Genomic DNA, 25599 nt, shown 5'->3' on the forward strand with positions numbered 1-25599 from the left:
AGTGAGTTGGTTATTACTTGTAGGTACCATTTAACATTATCCTTACTAGGCAATGCTTACTTTGGCTGAGGCATTTTGCTTCTATTATCTTTCTCTATCTCTATTTTCTCTTTTTTCTTTTCTTAATCGCATCTGTCATCTCTGCAGTTGCGTTATTGTAGTTGTCACGCCATTGTCTTGCCCCTTCGAAGGACCTCCCTAGGCCGGGATTATGCGAAGGCGATGATCTGAAGCCGGCATCAAGGCACCTGGAGATCTCAGCAATGGCAGCAAGAACAGGTTGAACTGAACCTCACACCCCATCAACCACCTCGGCATATACAGGAGAGGGCCTATGTTGGACCTAGTCTTATTCCCCCGGCCCGACCGATAGTACATTTTGGAACGCAAGCCCGTGATCGATCAGCGCGCAAATCCTTTGAGACGTGAGTGTTTATGCATCAAAATATGGACGGGTGACTTCTGGCTGCCACCATTTTGCCCGAGTTGCTTCGGGTAACCTAAGTAGTCCGATTTCTTGGCAAAAAACTGCTCTTTATATTTCGCCTTCTTCAAGGGCGAGCAGTCATGCATGAATAGAATATACTGGACCCGTTTTTTTCTTTTTTGTTTATTTTTAATCGTGCCCAAATATACAGTATAGGTCCTTGACATAATATCGCAACCGAAGTACATGAAGGATTAACAACAAGTGGACTAGGTTTAATGCAAAGATATTCTTCAAGGCATTACAAGCTTAATACCCCATACTTTATGTGCCGCTTATCACTCCAGACCCTTTCGAGACCCGCGCATAATACAAGTTCATGCCTGGGTCTCGAGGAAGGTCGGATCCAAGCCTTCCGATCTCCAACGTCACTACTTGAAACCCTTCGCGTCTCCGGAATTCAAGAGTCGCGCAAATCGACGAGGACCCCGACGAACTGTCACTTGCCTAGGATTTTATTTTGACGTGTTTTTTTTCTGGGCCCGGGCTCGGTGGTCCACACTTGGAAGAAAAGAACGTTCTTGATCATCACGGGGCTATCCCAAGCCTCATCCCCTGTAAAAGGGTCCTGGCTTACGGTGTGCCGCAAGACACCTATTTGACCTGTGATATGCCGTCATTCGTGACTATTCTTGTCTTGGTCCATTGCCACCCCTTATAACTGCATGACGTGACCCGCGTCGTAATACGTAGTTTAACATGTGATAGAATCGGGTATTCGTTTGTGGTATAGTCGTAATAAAACTGCTACCAAGACAGAGTATCCCCCAAGTGTCCCCAACGCCAGTGAAAACACCTGACCAAAAAAAAAAAAAAAAAAAAAAGAAAGACGCAAATGCACGCAGGAGGCGACTAGCTCTCTTGTTGCTGGGAAATTGAAGAAGAAAAAGAAGACAGTTAAAAAAAAGAAGAAAAAAAAAAGAAAAACGCTGTAAAACATGATCTTAGCCCAGTTCAATCCCAGCAAACTGCAGTACTGCCAAATGACCTCGCTCCACGAGTCGAGTTGCAGGCCCAATGGTGATGGCAAGGTGTCTAACCCGAGAGATGCACGACTTTGTCCCCCCGACTTGCAGAAAAACCGTCGTTGTCGCTTAGAGCAGGCTGGCTGACGCCTGAAACCAAGCCCTGCGTCGATACTCCAATTTCAAGGAGCTTGGGAAACCCTCGAGTCCAATCCCTCGACTTAGTCCGCAGACAACATTCATTAATATTCATGTAAAATCCAATTCCAGCCTCTTTTTGTTATCGGGGCTTGCTGTACCATGGACCAAGCCGAGGAACAGACCGAGAGCTTCAATATCGTCCTTCTTCCACTGACCATCGTGGAAATCAGAGGATCTTATTAAACCGGCTGAATATGCGACCAGCGTGGATGTGTGCATGATAACCAACCGTCATGCCAATGCTTGCTTGGTTGTTTGAAATTATAGACTTTGGAGTGAAAAAAAGTCAAGTAAGAATAACAGGCAGATGTGATAGCTAGCCTCATCATATTTGGCCTTTGATATCGACTCTACGGAAAGCCTCTGCCCTCAAGGCCTCGAAACGCTGACCAGCCTTGCCGGTAGCAAAGGCGATGTAATCGGGCCGCTCTTCGAGCAGATCTTGGCCATTATGGTCAATAATAAATTGCACGGCCTCCGCGTCGGATTCGAAACCAAGTTCTTCGGTGACGAATCGAAGGTTCACATCAGGTTTATACCTATTGCTGTCAGTTAGCGACTGGGGGATTCCAAAAGGAACAAAGTTCGGAGAATGCAAGTGAAACTTACGCTCTGCAGATGTTACACAGAGCTGCAAGACGCTCACGGCCAACAAACATATCCATCAGGTAGGCGCCCATATTTGGCGTGTCCAGGTACAGCTGGAAGAATCGATGGTAGTTGCCCAAGGCCAAGGCTGAGCGCACGTTGAGGGCATGTTTCAAAGGCCTCTCTTCTTTTTCTGCTGGGGTTAGATCTGCCATAGCGTCGTTCAAGGCTGAACGATTGGCAGTATGAATGAAATACAAAATACGATAGGCTTTGAACTCGAGGGGATTGCCTTTCAGACCCAGCTGGTACAAAGCACGGAGCTGAGTCTGACACTGATTATACTCACCCAAATCCCCCTTTTCCAAAGCAATGCGCGCGTGGATCTCGTATACGGAAACGGTGAACTCGTTCTTGATGTGTTGCACGGTGAGGTCCTGGCGCAAGGACTTGAACTGATCGCAAATATATGAGTAGTTGGACTCCTTCCTCCACTTCTTCTTCAGCAGGTCAAGGGTTTGGTGAAGGATCGGCTCAGGTCGCACTTGAGAAATGACGGGTGGCCCGGTCAGACGGAGGTAGCGCTTTTCAAGCGTTTGACATGTGCCGACAATAGGCCCATCTGAAGGAGGCGGGCTAGGAGAACGGTATGTTGACTTGTAGCCTCCATCGAATCGGCGTTGACGCTTCTCCAGCTGCTTTTGGAACTTACTCATAGCAGCCTTATTTGACGATGCTCCGGGAGCAGGACGCTTGTCGGTTGTTTGATAGGAAACACGACTCTCAAGCGGGTTGCTCTTGGCTGACTGCCATGGCGCCGTAGCGCCGGGCAGGCCCTCCGAGGACATGTCGCTGGACTTCCTCTTCTTCTGTGTAGGGGTTGCAACATTCCATGTCGTGTTGGGGAGAGCTACCGTCGTGGACATTAATGAAGCCAGGCGCTCTTGCTTGATCAGCTCCTGGGGGAGGGGGTATTTATCCCAATCCGTAGTGTACATAACACCGGTTTGGTGAGCATTCGAGATCGTCTCCTTCAACTTGGCCTCCATCTCGGTACGATCAACGGTATGGTCCATATTGTCAGGCAGGAAAGATCTAGCAACATATTGTCGAACGGAAAGGGGCCAGTCAATCTTTTTGGATTGCTCAGTCGGTTGAGCGGCTGTCTCGGTAGTTGTGGATGTGGCTCCTGGATGTGACGGGTAAGAGGTTCCTTGTGATGGGGAATAAGAGTGCTGGGCGGAAGCTACAGGCCCAAAAGATTGCCGAACTGAGACAGAGGTGTAGGCTGGGGCGGCGTTCGGTGCTGAGAGTTATCTCATGGTCAGTTCTCCTCGCATCCAACTCGATCGATCGAGATCTTGCTTTGCAGAAGCTCTGGGACGATGAAGATAATTTAGCTTACCAGGAGAATACGATGCATATGCATGTGGTATGCCAGCAGCCTGGCTCCAAGATGTGTTGGGCATCATGGCAGCAGGATATAACCGCAAAGCGGCTTGCAGTAGGCCAGTGGAGATCAAAGGGTTAGTAGTTTAATAGTAGTAGTGGCAGTGGTAGTGGTAGTAGGCTTTCCGAGTCACGATGGATTTGGGGCGACTGAAGAGGACAAAAAATCGTGGATTGTGAAGAAATTCAGTGACAGATAAGCACAATGGCTGAGGGGAGATCCTATGGGACAAGAATGGGTTCTGGTTGATGGTTGGGCTGGGTCAAGCAAAGTCGTGTCAGAATGAGAATGGGATAAGGTGCGACGAGAGATGAGGTTTATGGTTGCTAAAAGTGCAGACTCGTGGGCGTGTAGGAGTGGAGGCTAGAACCTTTGGTGTGCAGACTGCAGAAGTGAGAAATGGGCCGTGCCCCCAACGAATTCGTAGGTGGTTTAGCGTACTTTTTCTCCGACTGGCTTATATAATACAGCAAATACCCCACGAGTGAGTTTAATTGGTTCTGATCGGGTGATCCACGGTGGATGAGAGCCGAGCGGTGCTGTACCCCTGTCCAAGCACGAGGCAGTGGAGGCTTCCGTGACGAACAAGGCGGGAGAGAGTCCTGTCCGCGAGGCCAGGTCCGTATCACTCCCGCCGCTCCGACGTGACGTGTTTACTGGATTGCAGTTGAGGCGACCACTACGCTTCAGCCAGCTCGCGCCGAATGTTTCTCAAGCAAATTGATCTCACAACCGCGCTCCGGCCCTCATATCTGCCAGACGAAGTGCTACTATGCCTCCAGGATAATGTGGGGCTTTACGAGGGGTGAGCTGGGCCCCTCCAAACTCTCTGCATCCGTCACCTCAAATCGTGTCGCATCCATCATGTAACCAAGGGCTCGTCGTTGGTGCTGATTTATTTCCATTTTGCCTGCAATCTCAAAAGAAAGTACAAGCTGCCCAATCAGCAGAACGGACAGGTTTACCTGACATCACATCGCGTCTGCTATGTGGACAAGAATGAGCCGAGAAAGCACTCGGTCGCCCTTGATCTGAAGGATGTAGAGCGATACGAGTTCTATGCCGGCTTCCTCAAATCGTCTGCAAAGATCACGCTGGTACCTAAGCCGACAAAAAGACGCTCGGGTCTGCTGCAGCAATCCAGATCCCCCGGGTCTCCATCCCCGCGAACCAGCGGCGCTGCAACCCCGATACCGCGGCCGGCCAGCAACCCAAGGTCTCTGGCGCTCGACAGCCCTGCGCCAAACAGCACGGCCACATGGGTCTGTACTATCTGTAGCTTCTCGAACCCCGTGCCGTCAAACTTTGATCCAGGAACCGCCAACGCTCATACCCCGCTTCCACCATGTTTGGCATGTGGGATCAAACCGGCATTGACGCATGTTCTCAAGGCCGCTATCTCTAATGCGGCCAGTCGACCCGCTCTGGCAGCACCCCTCCCTTTGCGACCACAAGCTCGACCACTGTCTGCTACCGACGATTCTGGCCAGGAGTTACTCGGCTCAGGAGCTAAGGGCGGCCCGACCCCGACAGCAGATCCTGAGGCGTCGTTTCAATGTCCTCGCTGCACCTTTCTGAACCATCCCTCGTTGATGTCTTGTGAGATATGTGGCGCTCCGCTGGTATCTCAAGGTGTTCCTGCCGAGTTAACAGCGTCATATGATCGGGTAGACTCACCAGGGCCGTTTCTTACTCCAGTTGGTAACCTACCTGGCGTTGAGAATCCCGAAAGTGTCAAGTTGTCATTTCGAGGGGGTGGAGAAAAGATATTCTATGAGCGTCTCAAGGGCTCCATGGCGCAACGCAAGTGGCTTTTGCAAGATGCACCCCCGATACCCAGGTCTCTGGGAGGCGGTACAGCAGATCCGGAAGGTGGCTCGTCGGGCAGGGGTACCCCCAACGAACGTGTCAAAACAGCAGGCATCGCTGGGCTCGAGAAACGGGGTATCGACCTGCGGAAGAATAACGAATTGGTGATCGGTAGTGCCTTTGAAGATCTCGAGGCTCTGATGGCTTCGGCGAAAGATATAGTCGCGCTGGCAGAATCATTCGCGCGACAAGCAAACAGCGGTGGCGCATCTTCCGAAGCGAATGCCATTTTGGCCGAGTCAGCGACTCAGCTAGGCTTGGTGACTACAAAGGACACCGTCGGCGGAAGCAGTTCAGAATCTTTATATATCTCTGAGCTGGCGAGGAACCTTGCCGAATTTCTCACTGATGACGCAAGGGGGGTGTTGCGGAAGGCCGGCGGAATAATCAGTCTCGTTGATCTGTGGGCTATGTTCAACCGGGCACGTGGAGGAGTCGAGTTGGTGAGCCCCATGGATCTCGAGAAAGCGGTGAGGCAGTGGGAGACGCTTCAGCTGCCCGTCCGCCTGCGAATTTTCAAGAGTGGAGTTATGGCTGCGCAAGGTGCGGACAGAACAGATGAGAGCATAGTCAAGGCCATCCTGGGTTGGCTGCGAGACCTGCACGAGATACCACCAGATCACGAAGTGCCTTGGGATTGGCGTGAGTTTGGTCGAGGAGTGACAGCGCAGGATGCAGCAGAAAGGTTTGGTTGGAGCATCGGCGTGGCCGAGGAGGAGCTGGAGATGGCCGAGGAGCGCGGCGTCCTCTGCCGTGAGGAGGGTATTGAGGGGTTGAAGTTCTGGGAGAACTATATCGATACTGGCGAGGGCCTATCTCCAGCCCAACTGGAGTCAAAGGCAGCCAAGGAGGCCCAGGCCCGGATATACAAGGCTCTGAGGCAGACGGGCATGTTGTAGAGACGGAGGACTGACTTTCCGAGTGTATGATAGGCTTGGAAAGACGTGAGCAATCCAATATGATAAAAGCACAACGATATGTTTGTTCACGTATTACCACTAGCTTTGTGTCTATGCCCGCATTCAAGCCGTTCTATTGCACAGGGTATGTTCCGTACACACTTTCCCAACCAAATTTCAACGATGTCTCGCACTACAAGAAAATGCAGACCCCAAAAAAAATCAACCCAACGCCTATTCATGCCTTTTACATGTATACCATGAGGTGCGACTGCACAAGCCATGCGTTGCGATGGCGCTCATATCGGAAATCAAAACAAACATTATAGATAGCCCCCCAGGCGCCTGCCCAAAAAGCCGTAACAATGGAAAATCAAGAAAGGTGGGCGGATAAAATAGGGGAAGGTCAGATCAGCCCCTGAATGCACTAGGTGAGCTTCTCCATAAACTGCCTCCGAACCTTGAAGTTGACAACACCTCCAATTCCGAAGGCAGGCACGATTCTGCAAACACGAGCACATGAACTTATGGCCCAGTTGCTTCGTACAGAGGCCCAGCGCTCAGCCCAGGTTGGGGAACCTGAGCTAGCGCAGGTTGGACGGTTGTAAAGATCGAGGCCGAGGAGGTGTGGCGGGGTGCTGATAATCTGGATGGCAGCCGGGGCGGCAAACTGCGCCAGAGTCTGTCCGCTGATATGCTTCTTAAAGCCGTCCGATAGGTGGTTGTTGAGGTACGGCGCCAGCATAATGGGGAGATTAAATGAGGCGAAGATGGTGACGGCATCCCGCATGGCAAAGAGGAGGTAGGAAGGCAGTGGTACGGGCCGTGGGGTTGCGCCAGGCGGACCAAACATGCGGGCGAAAACCTGGTCCTTGTATATACCAAGCCCAGTGTTGGCAGTGGAAGAAGCGACAAACTTGGCAGTCCCCGAGGTGACCAGGGTCGCGGGCTTGTTTTTGACCGTTGACGTTGCTGTATCCAGTGTGTTGGCTGTGAGGTAGGTTCCGCCGTACGTCATGCATATTAGCGCAAAAGGTCGCGCGAATATGATCGTGTGTGGTCTCATTATCAGGTTGGCAAGGGAACTCTTGACGGATTCTATCAGCGACCGGCGTCCAGATGCATTCTCCATTATAGACCTGCAGTTGCCAACCAAGCGGTTTTCGTTAGCTTAGGTTCAGCAAAGTCTACCCGTCTAAGCAGATCATTTTTAGACAGTCGGGCAGTTTTCTCTCTTACCGATCAATTATTGAAATAAGCGGTGCTACCATGGTGGCAGCAGCCGCCGCCGAGATGGCATCGGCAGCGAGGCGCCATCCGAGATTTTTGGTGTTCCATACGCGCTGCGACTTTGAAGATGACGTCGGCATGTCAGGCTTGGAGAATGCGGCGGGCGACGAGACTACAGCTGCGGCTGCTGTTGCAGCAACTATGGCTGCTTGCTTGCGACCGGTTCCTGTATTTCCGTTCATGGTTGCCGTCGAGATATTATTCTTGTGATTGAAAGGGCCCAGCCTATGAAACCTCTTCCACCGATGTGACCGCAGAAATCCCAGGCTGCGCTGATTCCTTGTTGACGGCTGAGACTAGCCTGCGTTTTGCGCAACACCAAACGAACGAATGGGATTGTTGGACAAGCGCACGAAAAGCCCAGGGTAGTGCAGCGGCAGGTTTGGTAGGTGGGCGCGTGGGAAAAAATAATTTCTTATGCAGAACGACGATGGAGACTAAACTCGATCAAACAAAGGGCAATCGACGTTGCCATCATATGAGCCACAGCGTTGGTGTGTTATCATATACTGCAAACCTCGTCACTGACGACAAGCTCGATCGCTGTGGCCTTTTTTTTTCAGGTTGGTTCACTGCAGATGATGTTATGGTTGCGCGTTGGAGAACACTTCGGGTCGCTTAGGTGCGCTACGAAAATGACGGTTCATTCTTCTAACGACCGATGTCGGCAGGAAATCCGCACCCGGGTCAGATCCACCCCTGTCCTACCCAATTTATTTCGATTGGGATCTGTTTACATCGCACGGGAGACACTTTGTCTAGGAGATTTACTATGTAATAAAAAGTCCCAACTTTTGATGCAAAAGGAGGTTTAGGCTTTTCCTAAGAATAGCAGCCTTGTTCTATCCTCCACCTAGTCCAAAAAAATCGGTAACTTCAATCACCAATGCTATGACGGCATACCTAGTTGCTGTCAAAATCTACAAATATCCGATAAATGTATGCGTCCATCATGTCCGTTGCCATCTGATTTCTTACTTCGTATTTGCAGCACGGAGACAAGGGCGGGCTCGTCGGCGGAGTTCACGAAATGACGTGCCCACTATGACCATCCAATGATCAGAAGGTAAACAAAAAATACTTGGTCCAAGTAAGGGGTGCAGGGTGGGCTTGAGCCAAACGCGAAACTTGGGACGCTAATAATTACCCTCGATTTATTTTCAGGGTCTGATCTCCTGTCTGGCCACGTTCCTACCCTGCATTAGACTCTGGTCACTTTGCTTTGGGTTTCAACCATTTTTCTATCAGCATAACTGAACATCAACACGACAATCACTCCGTATTATTAAATAAATGGATAGGCATCAACCTATGTATATATGCTGCGCCAAGATACAAGCATACTCAGACTTGACCTAAAAATTTATTCCTCCTGAAACCCTCAGAACTCTCTCAGCAATAGCCTGTGTACACAGGGGCAAGGATGTGTTCGTTGGATTCCAGTTCAACAGAGCCGGCTACAAGGCTCCTGACTGTCTGTTGCATATTGTGACGGATCTATCCTCTAAGCCTCTCATAATTAACCGAGTGATATGCCCCAATATTCTTCTCGACCTACAACACATGGATCGCTCAGACGAGGTCCTCACCAGGAACCGTTTTTGGAGCCCTTGGGTTCTATTTTCACGGCCGCGAACTCAGACACAGCGAGGCAGACATATCCTTGAGTAAATTTCGAGAATTTCATAAATTTCGCAAATTGGCATTGCAGACCCACCAGCATTGGGGACACAATCGATGAAGAAAATCACCCTGTGAACAATCGCTCAGAAGATTGCTGTTAGCAACTAGCTAACTTTCAATCATTACCCATATTCGTGCTGGAAGCAGTCATGGGTCCTTTTAGTGAACATGAAAGCCAATTGCAGTCTCTTGAGCAAAAGCAGGACTCCTGTGAGTGACTGATCACACACAGATGCAATCAGGCCGAAGAGCCACGGCGGTCAGGATCAAAGCATGGCGCCATTGCTATATTTGACTATTCTGGCAGTAGATGTTGCCAAGTGCCCAGTTGGTGAATAGCACTCATCTTCTTTATAAGAAATTCATGACGTATCCTCACATGTACGCAGTGAAACGATCTAGCAGCATCGGCTTCTATTAACGACATGTTGTCGTCTAATAAGTTTACACGGGCCCAGATGGCCATGATTGTGGTATGCTTCGTCCCTGGGATGGTACCGCTCCGCGGTAATGCTCGTCTCAGTGCTTTCCTTCACTCTTCCCCTTGCCAGAGTTGTCGTCGAGGAACTTCCTGTGAAATGTGCATCTCGGTTAGTCGCTTGATCAAGTAGCCTGGCAGTCCACTGGCAGTTCGGAATGTTTTGAGGATGGTACGGACTTGATAAAATCGGCCTCGTCGGACGAAGCAGCATTTATCGGGGGAGTAGTGCCCGCCTTGGGGACCTTGCTCGGGCCGCTTAAGCTGGCGTAAACACCGCCGAACATGGCGGTCAGGACACCCATCGCCAACTGGATAATGATAGATGTCAGCGTCGATAAGTCAATGGCTCGAGGCGCAATCGGTCAATCCGCTTCCATGTGGTAATCGCGTATGCCGACGACTGTCCACCACATCTCCGGAGAACAACAGGGAGCTCATACATAGTGCGATCCAACCTTGCGGCCGGCGATCTGGTAGTACTGGACCATCTTGAGAGCTGAGCAAAAGATTGAGGCGAGCGGGGAGATATTCGTCGAGGTGTTGAAGTTTGATATAAGGGACTACTCGACGGTGGTTGGCTTTCGCGTTCAGCTTCAAGCTCGGATAGCCTCAAAGCTCCGCACAGATTGCTCCTTATTGCTGACTAAGACATTCCTGACTCAGCAACACGTGCTTTGTGTGGCCAACAGCAACAGCAACAGCTTTTAGCGGAGGTTACTACAGTTACTTTTCGTGGATCCACCTCGGGAAGGCTGTGACGTAGACATGGTTTCCTAGAGAGAAGCTCTCTGATTGTTCCGGCTACTCAGCGATTATATGCGACAAAGGTCTGTCATCACCCACCACCCCGCGGCTTTACCACATCACTAAATTCACCCGACGTCCGAATCTTGAAGTCCAACTCAGCAGTAAATCCAGTAAAATGTGGTGGTCGAATAGCAACAAAGAGCCTGAAAAGTCCCCAAAGGCGGAGGCGGCATCATCTTCATCTAAAGACACAGCTCCGACCAAAGATGGGGCCAGCAAGGCTTTCGATCCAAACTCACTGCCGGAAAGGCAAAAGCTCAAGCCGTCCCTGCAAAAGATCGTAGACCAAGCCGACAGGGAAGACAACTTTTACGACCAGCTTGTGGATGGCTAGTAAGGATGCCGCACTCTCATGCGAGCGTGCTGCTAGGTGCTATGCCTAATGATTGTATCGGCTTGTCGCTAATACATTATGTCGTCTCGCTTCGCAGTGCTCCGGAATCGACGGAATCGAACGTTCGATATGCAGGATACGCCGCGCGTCTGCGCACCATCATGCTGTCGGCCCATCGCTATGTTGCGTACACCTCAGATATTGGCGAATCCTTCAGGCCTGTAGCCCACCCTTACCTAGTCAAAGGCGCTTACGGCGTATCGTGGCTGTACATACTAGGAGATGTGAGCCACGAGGGCTACAAGGCTTACTGGCAAAATCAGCGCACGCGAAACCCGCAAGTTGCCTTGACAGCTCATCAGCAGAGGATACTGGGGTCGGATGCCACCTCTGAACATTCAACCAAACTTGAGCCTGGTGTAGTTACACCTCTCGAGGATTATCGCACAGTGATGGCCCAGCGAGCTATTTTCCAGAGCTTGGCGAGTATGGGCTTACCAGCCTTCACCATCCACAGCGTCGTAAGGTATTCCGGCCGGGCCTTGAAGGAGGTCAAAAACAAAAACATCAGGACATGGGCCCCCATCGGTCTTGGATTAGCTGTTGTTCCATTCCTGCCATCGCTGTTCGACAAGCCCGTAGAAGACGCGGTAGAGTGGACCTTTCACAAGGCATTTGCGACTGTTGGCGGGAAAGAGTACGTTCAATCTCCTCTCTGTCGCCTGAACCACGTGCTCACTCTAACCCGCACTTCTTTTGCAGGACTGTTGGAGATACCCCCGCTACGGGCAGGGAACGGCAACTGAACGAGAAGGTAAAAGAGAAGGAACTCTAGTGCAGACGCTAAAGTGTGTATGATGAACGGTGTGTTCAACTTTGATGACATGCATTTGACAAGTATATACCCCGCTTGTTGATGGTATATACCTACCTACCCACCTAGCTACGCTACTCAACAATTAATAATGTAAAAAATAAACCATTCCCGACGCCTCGCCAATGCACCACATAACAAATGATAAATACCAGAAAATGAACAAGAGTGACGATTAACTGCAACCTCCTTCACATTTCTATAAGTTCTTGAGGCGGCCCAACACCCCGAAGAAGAACAATCGTATTCCCGCTGACTAGCGCCGATCCAACCTTTTCATTAAACTCCAGTAGCCTACCGCCTTCAACGTGGAATACGCGCAGCTTGTCACGCTCCGACTCGGACTGGTTGTTGACGTTTTGTATTTGCAGACTCTTTGCGGCGGCATCGAGAACCCGGCCTATAACCCAGTCCTGGCTGTAGAAAAACTGACCCTTGGACAGCTTCGCAACTGTAGTTTCGGCCTCGGCCTCGACGTACAGGTACACCCGCTTCTCCGGAGGCACCTTGTCGTCGCCTTTGGCTGTCTTCTTGAGGTTATTCACCGCAATCATCCGCTGCGCCGCGCTGGACGGTTTGGGCTTTGGCAGAGCCCGCCCGGCCTCCTCCTTCTTCTTGGTTCCCCAAGCCCTCAGCCGACTCAGCGCCGAGCGCGCCTTGTCGGCCGCGTTCTCTACGTGGTGCTGAGCCGCGGGGCGTGCGCCGATGGGTACGAGGTTCTTGCAGTTGTGCTCCTCCTGCATACGGTGCTTGAGGCAGTAGTCGCGGTTGCAGGTCGAGCAGTGCACCCCGGGGACCAGGCCCGTGCCGATGGTGGTTTTGCACTCCGGCGAGGCGCAGGGCTTCTTGGTGACGCTGTCGTTGATCATCCTGCCCTCGCCAGCAGTGGGCCGCGACAGTGCGGCCTTTCGTTTCCTCTCGGCCCAGGCGCCGGCCTTGACGCACTTGTGGGCCGTCTCGGTGCGGTGGTCACCGCAGTAGTAGTGGCCGCATGATTGGCAGAGGAACGGGAGGAAATCGAGCTGGTTGCAGTATTCGGCCTCGCAGTGTTTGCCGATGAGTTCTACGTTGCCCACCGAGCCCTCTCGGTTGTTCTGCACCATCTTTACATATGAGGTCTCGTCGCTTGTCGGAGGGTTGTTGGATGAGGAAGAGGCTGCCATCTTTGCGGCTTTGTCGTCGGGTAGCGACGGAACATATATAGTGGTGTTTGTAGCTTAGCCAACGTTGGTAATCCAAACGGCCGTATTTGAAAAATGAGTGGCGTAACAAGGGTGTGGAATGCAAAATGCGACTCGGTCTGGCCTAGATTGAAAACATACGTAAGGCGATATGTAACAAGGCCATCAATCTTGTGTCGTGGCAGGTATCCGAAGCTTGCGATGTGGGAGGCTGATGCGGCCCATGGTGCCTGGCTAGTCTGGACTGAACTCAGAGGACCCACCTGTCAAGGCCAAGACCGGCTTCTTTTGGATTGATTGATAATGCAACAAGAGACTGCTAGGAGGTCCTAGAAGAAGCTACGTTAGTTATATAACACATTGTAGCGTCCATACTTGACGCAAGCTACATATCGGTGTGCAGCATGGATTCGCTAACTAAACCTAGTCTAATAGGTTATTGATCTTTATAGTTTAGGTCTGTCAACATCATTATTAGTACGACGGGATGTCCTTAAGCGGTTGGCCGATGGAACCCATCCGAGTTGCCAACGGCGTTGGCAAGATCCATTGTATTTGATGGAGTTCGAGTCAGTTATTTGCCAATCACTCGAACACTACAAAAAAAGAAGAAGAAAAAAACTCCGAGAAATTTAGCTCATCATCCAAAAAGCCTCGCAAAGTGGCTATTTTCCGGATGTTATAATCAAGCAAATTCAATATACTACGTATGTCCAGGCCGAATCGTGAGTGACGTCCTCAGTACAGATACTCTCGGGCGGCATTGCGGTTCCCCGCCCAGTGGAGACAAGGGTCTCCATCCTGCGGGGGAGGGGCGAAACCGGACAGCTCCAAGCACATGCGCCTACAGGAGCTTGGAGGAGAAAAAAAAATCGCGACAACGCGTGCAGACAGACCTTGTTTATACGGATCAAAATCAAACTGCTCGTAAGCCAAAACAACAAAACGCGCCTTTTCTCCACCACATATACAGCCTCCAATTTTATCATGGCAAAGAAGCGAGCAAGAGAGGCAGACGGCCTAAGCGGATCTGCTGCTGGTGGAAGCGGGGATAAGATGGACGAGGACGACAGCATGGACGAAGATGTAAATGCGCCCAAACCCAAACGACGAGGGTGATGGCTTGGAAGACAGCTTTGCTGACAGTCAAAAATCAGGACTTTGATGTGGTCAACGTCGACTTCGAGTGGTTCAACTTTGACCCTGAGATTGACTTCCACGGCGTAAAGGCCCTGGTGCGACAACTCCTCGACGTCGACTCGCAACTGTTCGATCTATCCGCCCTTGCCGATGTAATCCTCGCACAGCACACTATCGGATCGACTGTCAAGGTCGACGGCAAGGAAACTGATGCATATGCTTTCCTCACGGCCCTCAACTTGCACGAGAACCGCGATAAGGCACCCGTGGTTGCACTCACCAAGTACATAGCCGAGAAGGCAGCGGGAAGCCAGTCTCTCGCCATTGTTCCCGAACTGCTGGCATCCGGCAAGCATGTAGGCCTCATCCTGGCAGATCGTCTCATCAACGTGCCTTCGGAGATTGCACCGCCCATGTATTCTATGCTCATTGACGAGATAGAGGCTGCTGTGGAAGACAAGGAGCCGTACGAGTTTTCGCACTACTTGATTCTTTCCAAGACATATACCGAGGTCGAATCAAACCTCGAGGTCGAAGAACGGAAAAAGAAGAAGGCCAAGGAGGAGGCGCCTTTCTTCTACTTCCATCCGGAAGACGAGGTCCTCCAAAAACATGCCCTGGCATATGGCGGCTACCCATACACCAAATCGGACGAATCTGTGGCGGACAGTAAGAGAGCTTTCCAGGAGATGGGAGTCAAGACTCAGGGACACATGATTTTGATTGAGGCGAGCAAATTCCAAGGGGCTGTCAAGGCCATTGGTGATTACCTCAGTCCACCATCCTAGACCAAAGAAAAAGAAATCCGTTGACACCGAAAATTGAAGTGCTAGGCTATCGTGTATACTTCTATGTGTGTGAACTGATGGTGCTATCAATGCCAGGATCCTTGCAACATGGCAGCAAGTGCATGCTTGCCCTCTCAGGCTGCCGGCTGCAGCCTTTGCATCAGATACTCGACCTCGACCTCTTTGGTCAAGGGAATGACGTAATCCCGGTACATGGAAACAACAGCTTCCACGTTAATCTTAGACGGTATGTCATGCTCTGACATGGTGATAGGATCCCTGCCGTAGGTCTGGACCTTGAGCCTCAGCCTGTCCAGAACTTGCTTTTCAACCGCCTCATTGGTAATAGCTTTGCCGATGCCCTGTCGGTCGCCGGCCTTGATCATCTCGGTGTACTTCTTCTCTTCGCTTCGGAACTTTGACTCGGCCACAAACTTGCCAAAGTGAATGCGGCGCGAGAGGGCTTGAAGGCAAGCAATGTCCGCCGTGGCGGATGATCCATAGTTCTCCTGGCCGGCACCTCTATCCCCATGCTCGGGCTTAGGGCAGGCAGCAGGTAGGAAATGCTCGGTGTAGAACTCCTTGATCTTGGTGTTGACATTGACATCATTGGGATTTAATATCCTGGGGTAGTTCAAAGAGGGCAAAATGGGAGACTGCAGTGCTTCGGGGAAAAAGGGGTATTCATCCGGAGACTCGTAGCGGCGAATTAGAGACTGGACCCTTTCCTGTTCCCACAAGCACCAATCCATAAAACTCAACGTGCTGTTTGGAATTTTGACAGCACCAGAGACGTAGATGTTTTTGTTGAGGGGAAATTGCACACGTTCAATCAGGTGGAACGTGATGCTGTCCTCAAGTCGACTGTTTGTGGTGAGATTAGCCAGTACTCGAGTTACTGGGTACTATGAGTGACGTTCAGGGCTTTTTGTGAGATATCATGCAAGCGAAAAAGGAAAAAAAAACTTAAAAAAAACTTACATTAATTGGAAACGAATTTGTTTAAGATCCAGAGCCGAATTGGCATCTGACAGGTCTATCAAAGATTCCATTGAGGTGACACTGCGTCTGTTTAGTTTGTTGCTCAAGGCGTGGACAGTTGCCATGTACAGCGTCACGATGCTCGAAATCTTCATATTGCCTTGGGCACCCAAAACATACCTTGAAGAGAAATATCTTCTGATTGAAATTCGATAAGTTTGTCTTTGGTATGACGAGGGAGCGCCGGTGTAAATATTACTTGGCAGACTCTATTTCGACCAGGGATTCAATTATGACTCCAAAGTTAATTTGATTTACCGCGTAGTAATGACCAGTAGTAATTTTCGACGATCTTGGATACCCTGACAGTATAGAGTAGAATGAGTCGGTTTGGACACCTACCAGAATTCAAGCAAGCAAACAAGCAAGCAGGAGTAAAGTTTTCCGGGGTCGATCTTTAGTATGAATTATTAGGTATGTATCTATTCTGCCGACATCGGCCATTGAACTGTTAACATCGCGACATTGCAGGGAGGGGTTCTTCTTCCCCAATTGTGCACATGTTGTAGTGTACCTAGTCCAGGGGCTTGCAAGCTCAACCCTGTCATCTAGATGTGATCCACAGAGTCTCCACCATAAAAACAAAAGCAACCAATAATAATACGCCGACGCAGCTACCAGACTTTTGATGCATAGTGACGAGCATAAGCTGAATCGATCCGTCCAATGCCGAGCTTTTGGTCTAGACGTGCACTCATTCCACGTAGGACTGACTGCACATCCGCCAAACTTTATCCCGCCCGCAGCCTTATCGTTGACGCAAAACCGAACAAGTGAGCAGCTAAGCTAAGCCTCGCTGTTTCTCCGTGGCCCGGGGCACTCACGGGCCTCCCTACTCTTCATGGCGTCTCCCGAGGATGAAAATCCATTCCAAGATGACCCCGGGCAGGAGGATGAAGACGGTTCCATCCTCTCGGTATGTCGCCCACACTTCATGCCGGCCAATCTTGCTTTGCTAGCCCGCATACAATGTATCAAAAGAAGGAACAGGGCCTAACATTTGATGTTGTGACGCAGCCCCGGGGGCTTGAGGCCTTTAGCCGCAAGGTGACGACGACGGCGAGCCACCTGATGGGCCCGGTGGTAGACCCTTCGTCCAGCGGCCACTACCAGAGCGCAATGACAGAGGTCCAGAAGCACCTGCGCCGCCCGAACCTTCAGCGAAGCATGTTTTCGATGGCCCGGACGACTCCTTCGGACTTGGTGCGGTCCAAACTGTCCACCCGCGAGATCCAGCATCGCGCCCTCGCACACGTTCCAGATGACATGCTTGCAAACATACCCGAGGACGACAACAACAGCTACTCGCTCTTTCAAGGCTTCCAGGCCAGCTTTCCCGAGTTAACGGATGAGGGCAAGAAACACCGGCGCCGTGTGTCCCGCGGACGCAAGCTACTGGACGAGGGGCCCACGACGCCCGAGAATGGCACAACAGGTCTTCAGAAGTTGCGCAAGGAGAGGGCATCCATGTCGCACGAGCTGGAAATGCTCGGCATACGAAAGAACATGGCTAGCAGTGAGATTCGCGAGATAGACATCAAAATTGCCAACTTACACGGCATGCGGAGAATCATACTGGAACGCTTGGCGGCTCTCGAGCAGGAAGAGACGCTGTTGGAGCATGACCGTAAGTTTTTGGTTTCATCCTCAAGAGAGTCAACCATCTTGTCAAGAAAAACTTCTGACTTTGAATTACCCAAACTTAGTAATGGAGGTTGAGGCTCGAGTTGAGGATGCCCAGATGCTTGCCGACGAGGCAGAGTCAACAGCTCAGCAAAGCTCTCCCAGAGATACTGATGACGCTGACGCTGAAGACAACGACGGCTTCATGTCGCAGTCGATATACGAAAAAATACCATCCGCAGCAAGCACTCCGTCAAAATCGAGGAAACCAAGGATCGTGCGCCGCAAATCGATGGCCGTTTTACATGAGCATTTCGAGCCTGGAACTTCTATCCGAGAGCTCCGGGCCCATCAGGACTGCATTACAGCGATGGATTTTGATGCGCCCTTTGGCACTTTGGTATCGGCAGCGATGGATGACTCGGTAAAAGTTTGGGATCTGAACGCCGGGCGCTGCATTGGCTCGCTCGAAGGGCACACTGCCTCGGTGAGAGCCCTGCAGGTCGAAGACAACATCCTGGCGACAGGATCGCGCGATGCGACAGTGCGGCTCTGGGATCTTAGCAAGGCACACTACGATCCCCACGGCAGTCACTACAACGGCGGCGACGACGACGACGATGCAATGGCTTTTGAGAACCCTGACGACCAACCCGTTGATCCCCCTGCCGGTAGCATGGCCGACTGCCCATTGTTTACGCTGTCTTCGCACATGGATGAGGTTACTGCACTGCACTTCAAAGGCGATACTTTGGTATCAGGTTCTTCGGATAAGACGATACGGCAGTGGGATCTGGTCAAGGGCCGGTGTGTGCAGACGCTGGATGTGATGTGGGCCGCGGCGCAAGCCTCGGTCAGCCTCGGCACCGGCGACGGAGCTTGGAGACAAACGGCAAGGTCTCAGGCGGAGGATGCAGACTTTGTCGGCGCCGTACAGGTTTTTGACGCGGCTCTGGCATGCGGAACCGCCGACGGTATGGTCAGGCTCTGGGATTTGCGCAGTGGACAGGTACACCGGAACCTTGTCGGACACACCGGTCCAGTGACGGCCCTTCAGTTCGACAACATGCACTTGGTAACGGGATCGCACGACAGAAGCATCAGGGTAAGAATACAGACAGAACCCACCGGTTTTGTGCGTGGGAAATAATCATTGGCATCTTTACTAACTGGTGATACCTACAGATATGGGACCTGCGGACGGGATCGATATTCGACGCCTTCGCTTACGACCACCCCGTCACCAGCATGATGTTTGATGCGCGCAGGATTGTGAGCGCAGCAGGCGAGGATGTCGTCAAGGTATACGACAAGGTCGAGAGTCGGCAGTGGGACTGCGGCGCGGGGATAAAGGCAGCCGAAGAAATGAAGAACCCGCCTGCCATTGTCGAACGTGTAAGGATAAGAGACGGCTACATGGTCGAGGGTCGTCGCGACGGCATTGTGGGCATTTGGACTTGCTGATTTCATATTGTATATCAACACCATCTCTTGGACATGGCATGAATGGCCTTGCCTCCTTTGTGACTTATACGCCGGCACATCGGAAATCTTATCAAGAGCTACCCTCAAGGCAGACAAGTGGTGGCGTATTTTGTATCCGGATCTGTAAAATCATGGTATATTTTCTCACAAAGATGGCATTGAACACGCTGCGGTTGGTGGTAGGAATGAAAATGTATTCGAACTTTTGATACAGTCTAGGCCCTATTGCGCTTCATTATCCTGCATCACCATGCCTGTTATGTTAAAGTAAACAAAGAGAACGAAAATATGCCTCCCTATATGGTATTTACAACTTGGAAATGATGGCGCCAGCAAACTCGTGAGTCTTGGCCTTGCCCCCAAGGTCGCCAGTCAGAGCCTTGCCCTCGGCAAGCGTGTCGAAGGTGGCCTTCTCAATGCGGTCGGCGTACTCGCCGAGACCCATGTGCCTCAACATCATCATGGAGCTCAGGAGAAGGGCGGTGGGGTTGGCAAGGCCCTTGCCGGCGATATCCGGAGCGGAACCGTGGACGGCCTCGAAGATGGAGCACTCGTCACCAATGTTGCCCGAGGGCGTCAGGCCGAGACCACCAATCAGGCCAGCGCACATGTCGGACAAAATGTCACCGTACAGGTTGGGCATGACGAGGACCTTGTCGTTATAAGGGAGGGGGTCGGTAACCATCTTCAGGCAGGTGTTGTCAAGCAGCTCAGCGTCGAACTCGATGCCAGGGAAGTCCTTGGCGACCTGCTGGCCCACGCTAAGGAACAGACCGTCGCTCATCTTCATGATAGTGGCCTTGTGGACGACGCGGACCTTCTTGCGGCCGATCTCCTGGGCATGCTGGAAAGCGAAACGCAGGACACGCTCGCTGGCCTCGCGAGTGATGAGCTTGATGCTCTGAACAACACCATCGACGACAACGTGCTCAATTCCAGAGTACTCTCCCTCGGTGTTTTCACGGATCAGGACCGTGTCGACGTTGTCGTACGGGGTCTTGAAGCCCGCGACGGAGCGGCATGGCCGGAGGTTGGCAAAAAGGTTGAAGGTACGGCGGAGAGTCAGGTTCAGGGAAACGTGGCCCTTGCCGATAGGGGTCTGGAAAGGCGACGAGCAAGCACATTAGTAGGGATTCTCGGAAGAAACCGCAAGAGTGAGGCATGAATGCCGAAAATGAGTAGCTATTGCATCAGGTCTTTGAGAACTTACAGCCAGGGGGCCCTTGAGGGCAACCTTGTTCCTCTCGATGCTCTCGATGGCAGCATCGGGGATGGCGGTCCTGCCGTCCTTAAGAATGGGGGTCACGTCAACAGGCTCCCACGAGACTGGGGCCTGCATTGGACGGGCAAACTCATGTTAGCTCTCTGAACTGTCACGCGACGATGGGGTTGGGCGTGCAATTGGTGTTAAAGGAGGTTCACACACCTTCGCGGCCTCGAAAATTTGCTTGACAGCTTCCGAAATCTCGGGGCCAATACCGTCACCCTCGATCAAGCTGACGGGGTAGCGACCCTACAAGAATCAGGTTAGTATGGCTGGCTTATAAATGCATGTCGTATGTTGCATGTTGCCGTGTTGCAGTGCCCGGCGAAGCTAGCTTGAGTGATTTTCTGCCGTCGCATCATAGGCATCGCAAGGAATTGGAGTGCGCGCCCGCAATAGGGTCGAGATTGGGTGTCGCTTACGGAGGCATCCTTCTTGCCGGTGAACTTGGCAACGCGCTCGCCTTGCGACGAGTAGTACCTCTGATTCTGGTGCGAGGTTACAGGTCGGGGATTAGCACAAAGTACATCGCCGGCGTGGTTACGGGGCGCGCAGGGCTCACAGAGAAAGCAAATGTGGCTGCGGCCCTCGGGGCAGCAGAGAATTGGCGGGCCACAGGCGCCGCGGCGGCGACTCTTCGTAGGGCCAACATTTTGTATGTGAATGGAAGTGAAGCAGTGGAGGTACGGCCCGTGGAAAATATGCTTCCGTATGCGTCGGGGGTTGGATTTTTGGTGTAGAGGGTTGGTATCTGCTTCGGACTATGGACGAGCGGAGGGAACAAAATAAAATCGGCTCGGCTTAGACTGGGCCTGGTAAAATCATGCACCACCGGGCGCGATCCTAGTTAGGCGGGTAGTTTTGGTGTGCACGGGCCATGACCACGCTGGAGCTTCTTGTCTGTATTGACTTTTTGCGGCAATTCACGAAGGAAAAAAGTTACTGTGGAGCTATCTCGCTCGCATTTAGCCCGCATCCGATCGGTCGTAACGGCTACGATCGGCGATAGTAACAGTCAAGACCTAGGAAACCAGAAAAAACGCCGTCCATAACTTCAATCAGACAAATAACGACAACAAGATGCGGTGTTGATGAGGGCACATTCTCACTTCCATAATGCGTGTTATCAAACTTGCACAGTTTGGGAGTACATTCTCGGCTCCCAAGGTCGTGCAGTCAGCAATTATCTTCTCGCGATTGGTCTTGATTAGGTACGATCGACTTGTTCTTACCTATACCCGCCTCCCTACCTACCTTACCTTCCACATGAAGACCCAGGTATCTATCTGGCATCGAGGTTGCTATGTCGGGACCTTGGGACCTTGAGTGGAGGCAAAAGTTGATACTCGAGTGCAATACACGACCTACACTGTGTGTAGGTAGGTAAGCCAAGGTAGGTAGGTAAGAGCTTGGTAATGTAGGTTAGGTAAGGTACATAAGGTACCTAGGTAGGTAGGTACCTAATTACCTAGCTGGGGTAAAAGGCCGGGTATTGTAAGTTGGTGAAAACCTAAGGCGCTTTCCCGGTTCGGGACTGTTTTCAGTTTGATATTGGCCAGTGCCAGCCAAGATGAGAGTACTTGACCGAATGGCTCGAGGTGGGGGGAGGCTTTGGTGTTATTCAAGTGAGGTTAATAAGGTGCCTTACCTGCTTAGGTACCTACCTTAGGTACCTACCTTGCCTGCCTACTTAGGTACCTATCGGTAGGTACGCACAAGGCAGGCAGGAAAGGTTCGAACCAGAGTATGAGTCCCGAGCTAGATAGGTAGGTAAGGTAGGTACCTAGGTACCTATCTCCGCCGAAGCGAATTGCCACCCAGGATAATCAAACCCCCCAATTGAAGCTGACCGCACCGGGGACGGGAGGATTACTGGGTTAAATGATGACAACTAACCAGCTACTTATTATTCTAGGTTCCCCGACCGATCAATCTTCTCTCAGCCTTGCGGATTGCGGAAGCTCCGGTCACGGCTTTTATTCACATTTCCGCCTAAACGCCGGAGCATTCTGTTGCATCCCCCGCTTTGTAATGATAATACATAGGCGTTGTTGATTTGACTGGGCGAATTACTCCATCCTGGCCAGCAGATCTTGCCGTCATAGGTCTTTTTCGATGGGCCTATTAGGATTTCTCCTCCCGAATGCATATTGACCAAGTAAAGTTCGTTTCGGGTTGCGTCCGTTTAAAATCCGAGTTCTATCGTTTATAAACCCCTCTGCTTCTCCTCAGGTCTCTATAACTTGGTGGTCACATTTACGCCTCAGAAATCCCCCACACAAAACTTATTACCACTTGAAATTCTGCGTGCAGATTGTTACATCATCTCCTCTCTTAATCCAACAAACCTGTCCGAGCAAGCATCAACAGCAAACCAGCGCTCGAAACAATGGCACTTCCCATGGCACCGCCGGCCAAGAGCCCTTTAGGTCGCTACAGACTGTTGTCGCCCACGGCCGGTGTCCGCGTGAGCCCTTTGTGTCTTGGTGCCATGAACTTCGGCAACGGCTGGTACGGATGACAGCCCAGTCATACGCCAGTAATGTGCTCCATTGACTAACGTTCCTCGTCAATGTATGCAGGAAGGCACACATGGGCGCTTGTGACCAGCAGCAGACTGAGGAGATTCTCGATTATTTCTACAGCCAGGTATGCATTGCATGATCAGTCACGGACTTTGACGAACCGTACCTGTGAACTGATTTACTAATCTACTATGCATAGGGTGGTACGTCATGAGCCCTTTGATTTGTGTTCTACCGAGTTAGGGCAAAAGAACTTGCAGCCGGGGCGAGAAAGCTTACCTTCCTGTTTATCTAGGAAATTTTATCGACACAGCCAACAACTACCAGTTCGAAGAATCAGAGACATGGATTGGCGAGTGGATGAAGAAGCGAGGTGTCCGCGACCAAATGGGTATGTGCACAAATTTCCGAGGGTCTTGACGCCTAGTGAGGTTCTCCTTCAGCATTTGAATAGAAGTCCCGAGACCATCACCTCAAGGAGAAAGGGAAGAAAATGGTTGTTGACACGAGCACTTTTTACTTCAGTCATTGCCACCAAATACACGACGAACTACCGCTCAGGCCCTGCAGGTGAAGGGTCAATTATGGCCAACTACACCGGTAACAGTACCAAAAGTCTCCGTTCGTCGATTGATGCAAGCTTGAAGAAGCTGCAGACCGAATACATTGATCTCGTAAGTGAGCCCACGAGCCTAGTTATAGCCTTTTATAGTAAACCACTCCACAGTCAAGAGAGTTGGTGCTAACACTATCAACTTGCAACAAAACAGCTTTATGTCCACTGGTGGGACTACTCGACATCCATCCCTGAGCTTATGCAGAGCTTGAATCAGCTTGTGGCGGCAGGAAAAGTGCTGTACTTGGGTATCAGTGACGCCCCTGCGTGGGTTGTGAGCAAGGCCAATGAATACGCAAGGAACCATGGCCTCCGCCAGTTCTCCGTGTACCAAGGCAAATGGTCTGCTGCCTCGAGGGACTTTGAGCGAGATATCATTCCCATGGCCAAAGACGAGGGGGTAAGTCGGGAGAGCCTCTCGACACTAATGAAAGTCTCAAAAACAGCCCCGGTGCTAACAAATTGGTATCTCAGATGGCACTCGCGCCTTGGGGCGCCCTTGGATCAGGCAACTTCAAGACAGAGGAGCAAAGGAAGAACACTGACGGTCGCCGTTCCAGACCCGCCACAGAAGCTGATATAAAGATCAGTCAGGTGCTCGAGACCATTGCTAAGCGCAAGGGTAGCATTATAACCTCTGTGGCGCTTGCATATGTCATGCACAAGTCCCCTTATGTCTTCCCCATTGTCGTAAGAAGCCTGACCTTTACTGTTTCCCTTTCCGTGACAGACTGATGGAACAAAACAAATTTAACTTTTGCAATTTCAAGGGCGGCCGCACTGTCGACCATCTCAAACAAAACATCGAGGCTTTGGCGCTGGAGCTGAATAGCGAGGAGATTGCCGAGATCGAGGGCGCCGTGCCTTTCGACCTAGGATTTCCTCACGTCATGCTCTGGGGCGAAAAGGCGCCAGAGAATCGCCAGCAAGTCTGGTTGGTCAACATGGGAGGCCAATTCGACTACGTTCCAGAGCCCAAGGTACGTGCCAACCCCCGATCATCGTCGTAAAATTTTGTTTTTTTGTCTAACTTTTGATTAGCCGATCCCGGCCTCCAAGGGCGGAGTCTAGGGTTTCCGTTCAATGACATCTCGGTGGAGGTGGCGAACACGGGACTATTAGGTAGAGGATGACACGCGTGCTTACAGGGGGGAGATCCATTCCTCGCAGAGAAGACGTTATTATGCAACCAAAACGGATCAAGGCCACCATCGTTGAGTTCTGCGAAGAAACATACTTGAAATGAGAGCAAGTTTGAGATCCGGCTGCTCTTGACTATATCGGCATTTGTATGGCTCAGGTCTAGTAACTGAAGCGAAGAGAAAAAAGAGGAGGGAAGATAGCACCAGTATACATAAGACATCTGTATCAAGCTCCAAAAGAGACTGTTTCCAACCAAAAAGAGGCACCTGATTGAATATTGGGGATCAAATTGCCCGGTATTCTGCCTGACTCACAGCAATGCTAGTACACTCTTTCACGGGCTTCAGTACCGGTTTAGCCCTCTTACTCAGAATCCGATAACTCATATGTCTGCCAGGTTTTCTGTGTTGAGCCCCGTTGACCAGCTGAATTCATGGCCCCTGCACCTTTCAAGATAGCAGCGGAAACGTCCCAAGGAGTCATGGGAACAATAGGGAGGGATGACGACCTGGCCAGCCGAGAAACTTGCGGAGTTTGAGAAATAACACTGGGGTATTCGCTCGAGCCCTCCACAGTACGTCGAGGGTCGTTCGATGGAAGAACAGGGCCGTCTCCCGTGTTGGCGTCGGACTTTCGCTCAAACTTGCGCCGGGAAGATTGCGTGCTGTTCAAATTTAGATCACGCGCGCTGCCTACATGCGTACGTCTTATTCGTTTGAATGCGTTGTCATTGGCAGTCGGTTTATTCTGGTCTAGACTGCCATTTTGTGAGAGTCCGCTAAGATCAAGTAGACCGATAGCGGAGGTCAGATCTGATGCCTTGCGCTTTGAGCCAATAAAACGCCCCGTGGGTCTAGCCTCTGAT

The 25599-nt window shown here is 51.3% G+C and overlaps 13 protein-coding genes across 13 annotated transcripts; 6 read left to right on the plus strand and 7 right to left on the minus strand.

Annotated features, from left to right (window-relative positions):
* Positions 1-506: 506 nt before the first annotated feature.
* Positions 507-4096, minus strand: MGG_01703 (GANP domain-containing protein). The gene is made up of 3 exons (XM_003714650.1): positions 3647-4096; positions 2263-3547; positions 507-2192 (listed from the first exon to the last, which is right to left on the minus strand). Exons 1-3 carry the CDS (start codon positions 3711-3713, stop codon positions 1979-1981), a joined length of 1566 nt encoding a protein of 521 aa, XP_003714698.1. The 5' UTR covers positions 3714-4096; the 3' UTR covers positions 507-1978.
* Positions 4097-4395: 299 nt separating this feature from the next.
* Positions 4396-6459, plus strand: MGG_01704 (vacuolar protein-sorting-associated protein 36; the record flags this gene model as incomplete). Its single annotated transcript, XM_003714651.1, has 2 exons — positions 4396-4496; positions 4617-6459. The coding sequence occupies 2 exons, from the start codon at positions 4396-4398 to the stop codon at positions 6457-6459; spliced, it is 1944 nt and encodes a 647-aa protein (XP_003714699.1).
* Positions 6460-6478: 19 nt separating this feature from the next.
* On the minus strand, positions 6479-8401 carry MGG_01705 (uncharacterized protein). The gene is made up of 2 exons (XM_003714652.1): positions 7699-8401; positions 6479-7598 (listed from the first exon to the last, which is right to left on the minus strand). Exons 1-2 carry the CDS (start codon positions 7929-7931, stop codon positions 6887-6889), a joined length of 945 nt encoding a protein of 314 aa, XP_003714700.1. The 5' UTR covers positions 7932-8401; the 3' UTR covers positions 6479-6886.
* A 1425-nt stretch (positions 8402-9826) lies between these two features.
* MGG_01706 (uncharacterized protein) lies at positions 9827-10665 on the minus strand. Its single transcript, XM_003714653.1, has 3 exons — positions 10354-10665; positions 10091-10221; positions 9827-10003 (listed from the first exon to the last, which is right to left on the minus strand). Exons 1-3 carry the CDS (start codon positions 10399-10401, stop codon positions 9952-9954), a joined length of 231 nt encoding a protein of 76 aa, XP_003714701.1. The 5' UTR covers positions 10402-10665; the 3' UTR covers positions 9827-9951.
* A 34-nt stretch (positions 10666-10699) lies between these two features.
* Positions 10700-12097, plus strand: MGG_01707 (uncharacterized protein). Its single transcript, XM_003714654.1, has 3 exons — positions 10700-11053; positions 11152-11751; positions 11817-12097. Exons 1-3 carry the CDS (start codon positions 10836-10838, stop codon positions 11887-11889), a joined length of 891 nt encoding a protein of 296 aa, XP_003714702.1. The 5' UTR covers positions 10700-10835; the 3' UTR covers positions 11890-12097.
* On the minus strand, positions 11879-13810 carry MGG_01708 (AN1-type zinc finger protein 1). Its single transcript, XM_003714655.1, has one exon. The coding sequence runs from the start codon at positions 13089-13091 to the stop codon at positions 12120-12122; it is 972 nt and encodes a 323-aa protein (XP_003714703.1). The 5' UTR covers positions 13092-13810; the 3' UTR covers positions 11879-12119.
* MGG_01709 (uncharacterized protein) lies at positions 13478-15171 on the plus strand. The gene is made up of 2 exons (XM_003714656.1): positions 13478-14195; positions 14267-15171. The coding sequence occupies exons 1-2, from the start codon at positions 14097-14099 to the stop codon at positions 15035-15037; spliced, it is 870 nt and encodes a 289-aa protein (XP_003714704.1). The 5' UTR covers positions 13478-14096; the 3' UTR covers positions 15038-15171.
* Positions 14886-16539, minus strand: MGG_01710 (chorismate mutase). Its single transcript, XM_003714657.1, has 3 exons — positions 16199-16539; positions 16019-16099; positions 14886-15901 (listed from the first exon to the last, which is right to left on the minus strand). The coding sequence occupies exons 2-3, from the start codon at positions 16087-16089 to the stop codon at positions 15172-15174; spliced, it is 801 nt and encodes a 266-aa protein (XP_003714705.1). The 5' UTR covers positions 16090-16099; positions 16199-16539; the 3' UTR covers positions 14886-15171.
* Positions 16540-16726: 187 nt separating this feature from the next.
* MGG_01711 (mitochondrial division protein 1) lies at positions 16727-19485 on the plus strand. The gene is made up of 4 exons (XM_003714658.1): positions 16727-16994; positions 17096-17705; positions 17785-18806; positions 18887-19485. Exons 1-4 carry the CDS (start codon positions 16920-16922, stop codon positions 19163-19165), a joined length of 1986 nt encoding a protein of 661 aa, XP_003714706.1. The 5' UTR covers positions 16727-16919; the 3' UTR covers positions 19166-19485.
* Positions 19301-21352, minus strand: MGG_01712 (isocitrate dehydrogenase subunit 2). The gene is made up of 5 exons (XM_003714659.1): positions 21013-21352; positions 20873-20938; positions 20613-20699; positions 20397-20519; positions 19301-20285 (listed from the first exon to the last, which is right to left on the minus strand). Exons 1-5 carry the CDS (start codon positions 21100-21102, stop codon positions 19494-19496), a joined length of 1158 nt encoding a protein of 385 aa, XP_003714707.1. The 5' UTR covers positions 21103-21352; the 3' UTR covers positions 19301-19493.
* Positions 21353-21566: 214 nt separating this feature from the next.
* Positions 21567-22446, plus strand: MGG_15758 (uncharacterized protein; the record flags this gene model as incomplete). The annotated part of the gene is made up of 3 exons (XM_003714660.1): positions 21567-21661; positions 21923-21944; positions 22366-22446. 3 exons carry the CDS (start codon positions 21567-21569, stop codon positions 22444-22446), a joined length of 198 nt encoding a protein of 65 aa, XP_003714708.1.
* Positions 22447-22839: 393 nt separating this feature from the next.
* Positions 22840-24662, plus strand: MGG_01713 (norsolorinic acid reductase; the record flags this gene model as incomplete). Its single annotated transcript, XM_003714661.1, has 9 exons — positions 22840-22961; positions 23033-23099; positions 23175-23178; positions 23271-23366; positions 23501-23649; positions 23746-23991; positions 24066-24281; positions 24362-24571; positions 24633-24662. 9 exons carry the CDS (start codon positions 22840-22842, stop codon positions 24660-24662), a joined length of 1140 nt encoding a protein of 379 aa, XP_003714709.1.
* Positions 24663-25097: 435 nt separating this feature from the next.
* Positions 25098-25502, minus strand: MGG_14812 (uncharacterized protein; the record flags this gene model as incomplete). The annotated part of the gene is made up of 1 exon (XM_003714662.1): positions 25098-25502. A coding segment is annotated over one exon (405 nt), but the record flags the coding sequence as incomplete, so codon positions are not given.
* Between the last annotated feature and the right edge of the window lie 97 nt (positions 25503-25599).

The sequence above is a fragment of the Pyricularia oryzae genome, chromosome 2 (assembly GCF_000002495.2).
Source record: "Pyricularia oryzae 70-15 chromosome 2, whole genome shotgun sequence".
In the NCBI taxonomy this organism is placed as follows: Eukaryota; Fungi; Ascomycota; class Sordariomycetes; order Magnaporthales; family Pyriculariaceae; genus Pyricularia; species Pyricularia oryzae.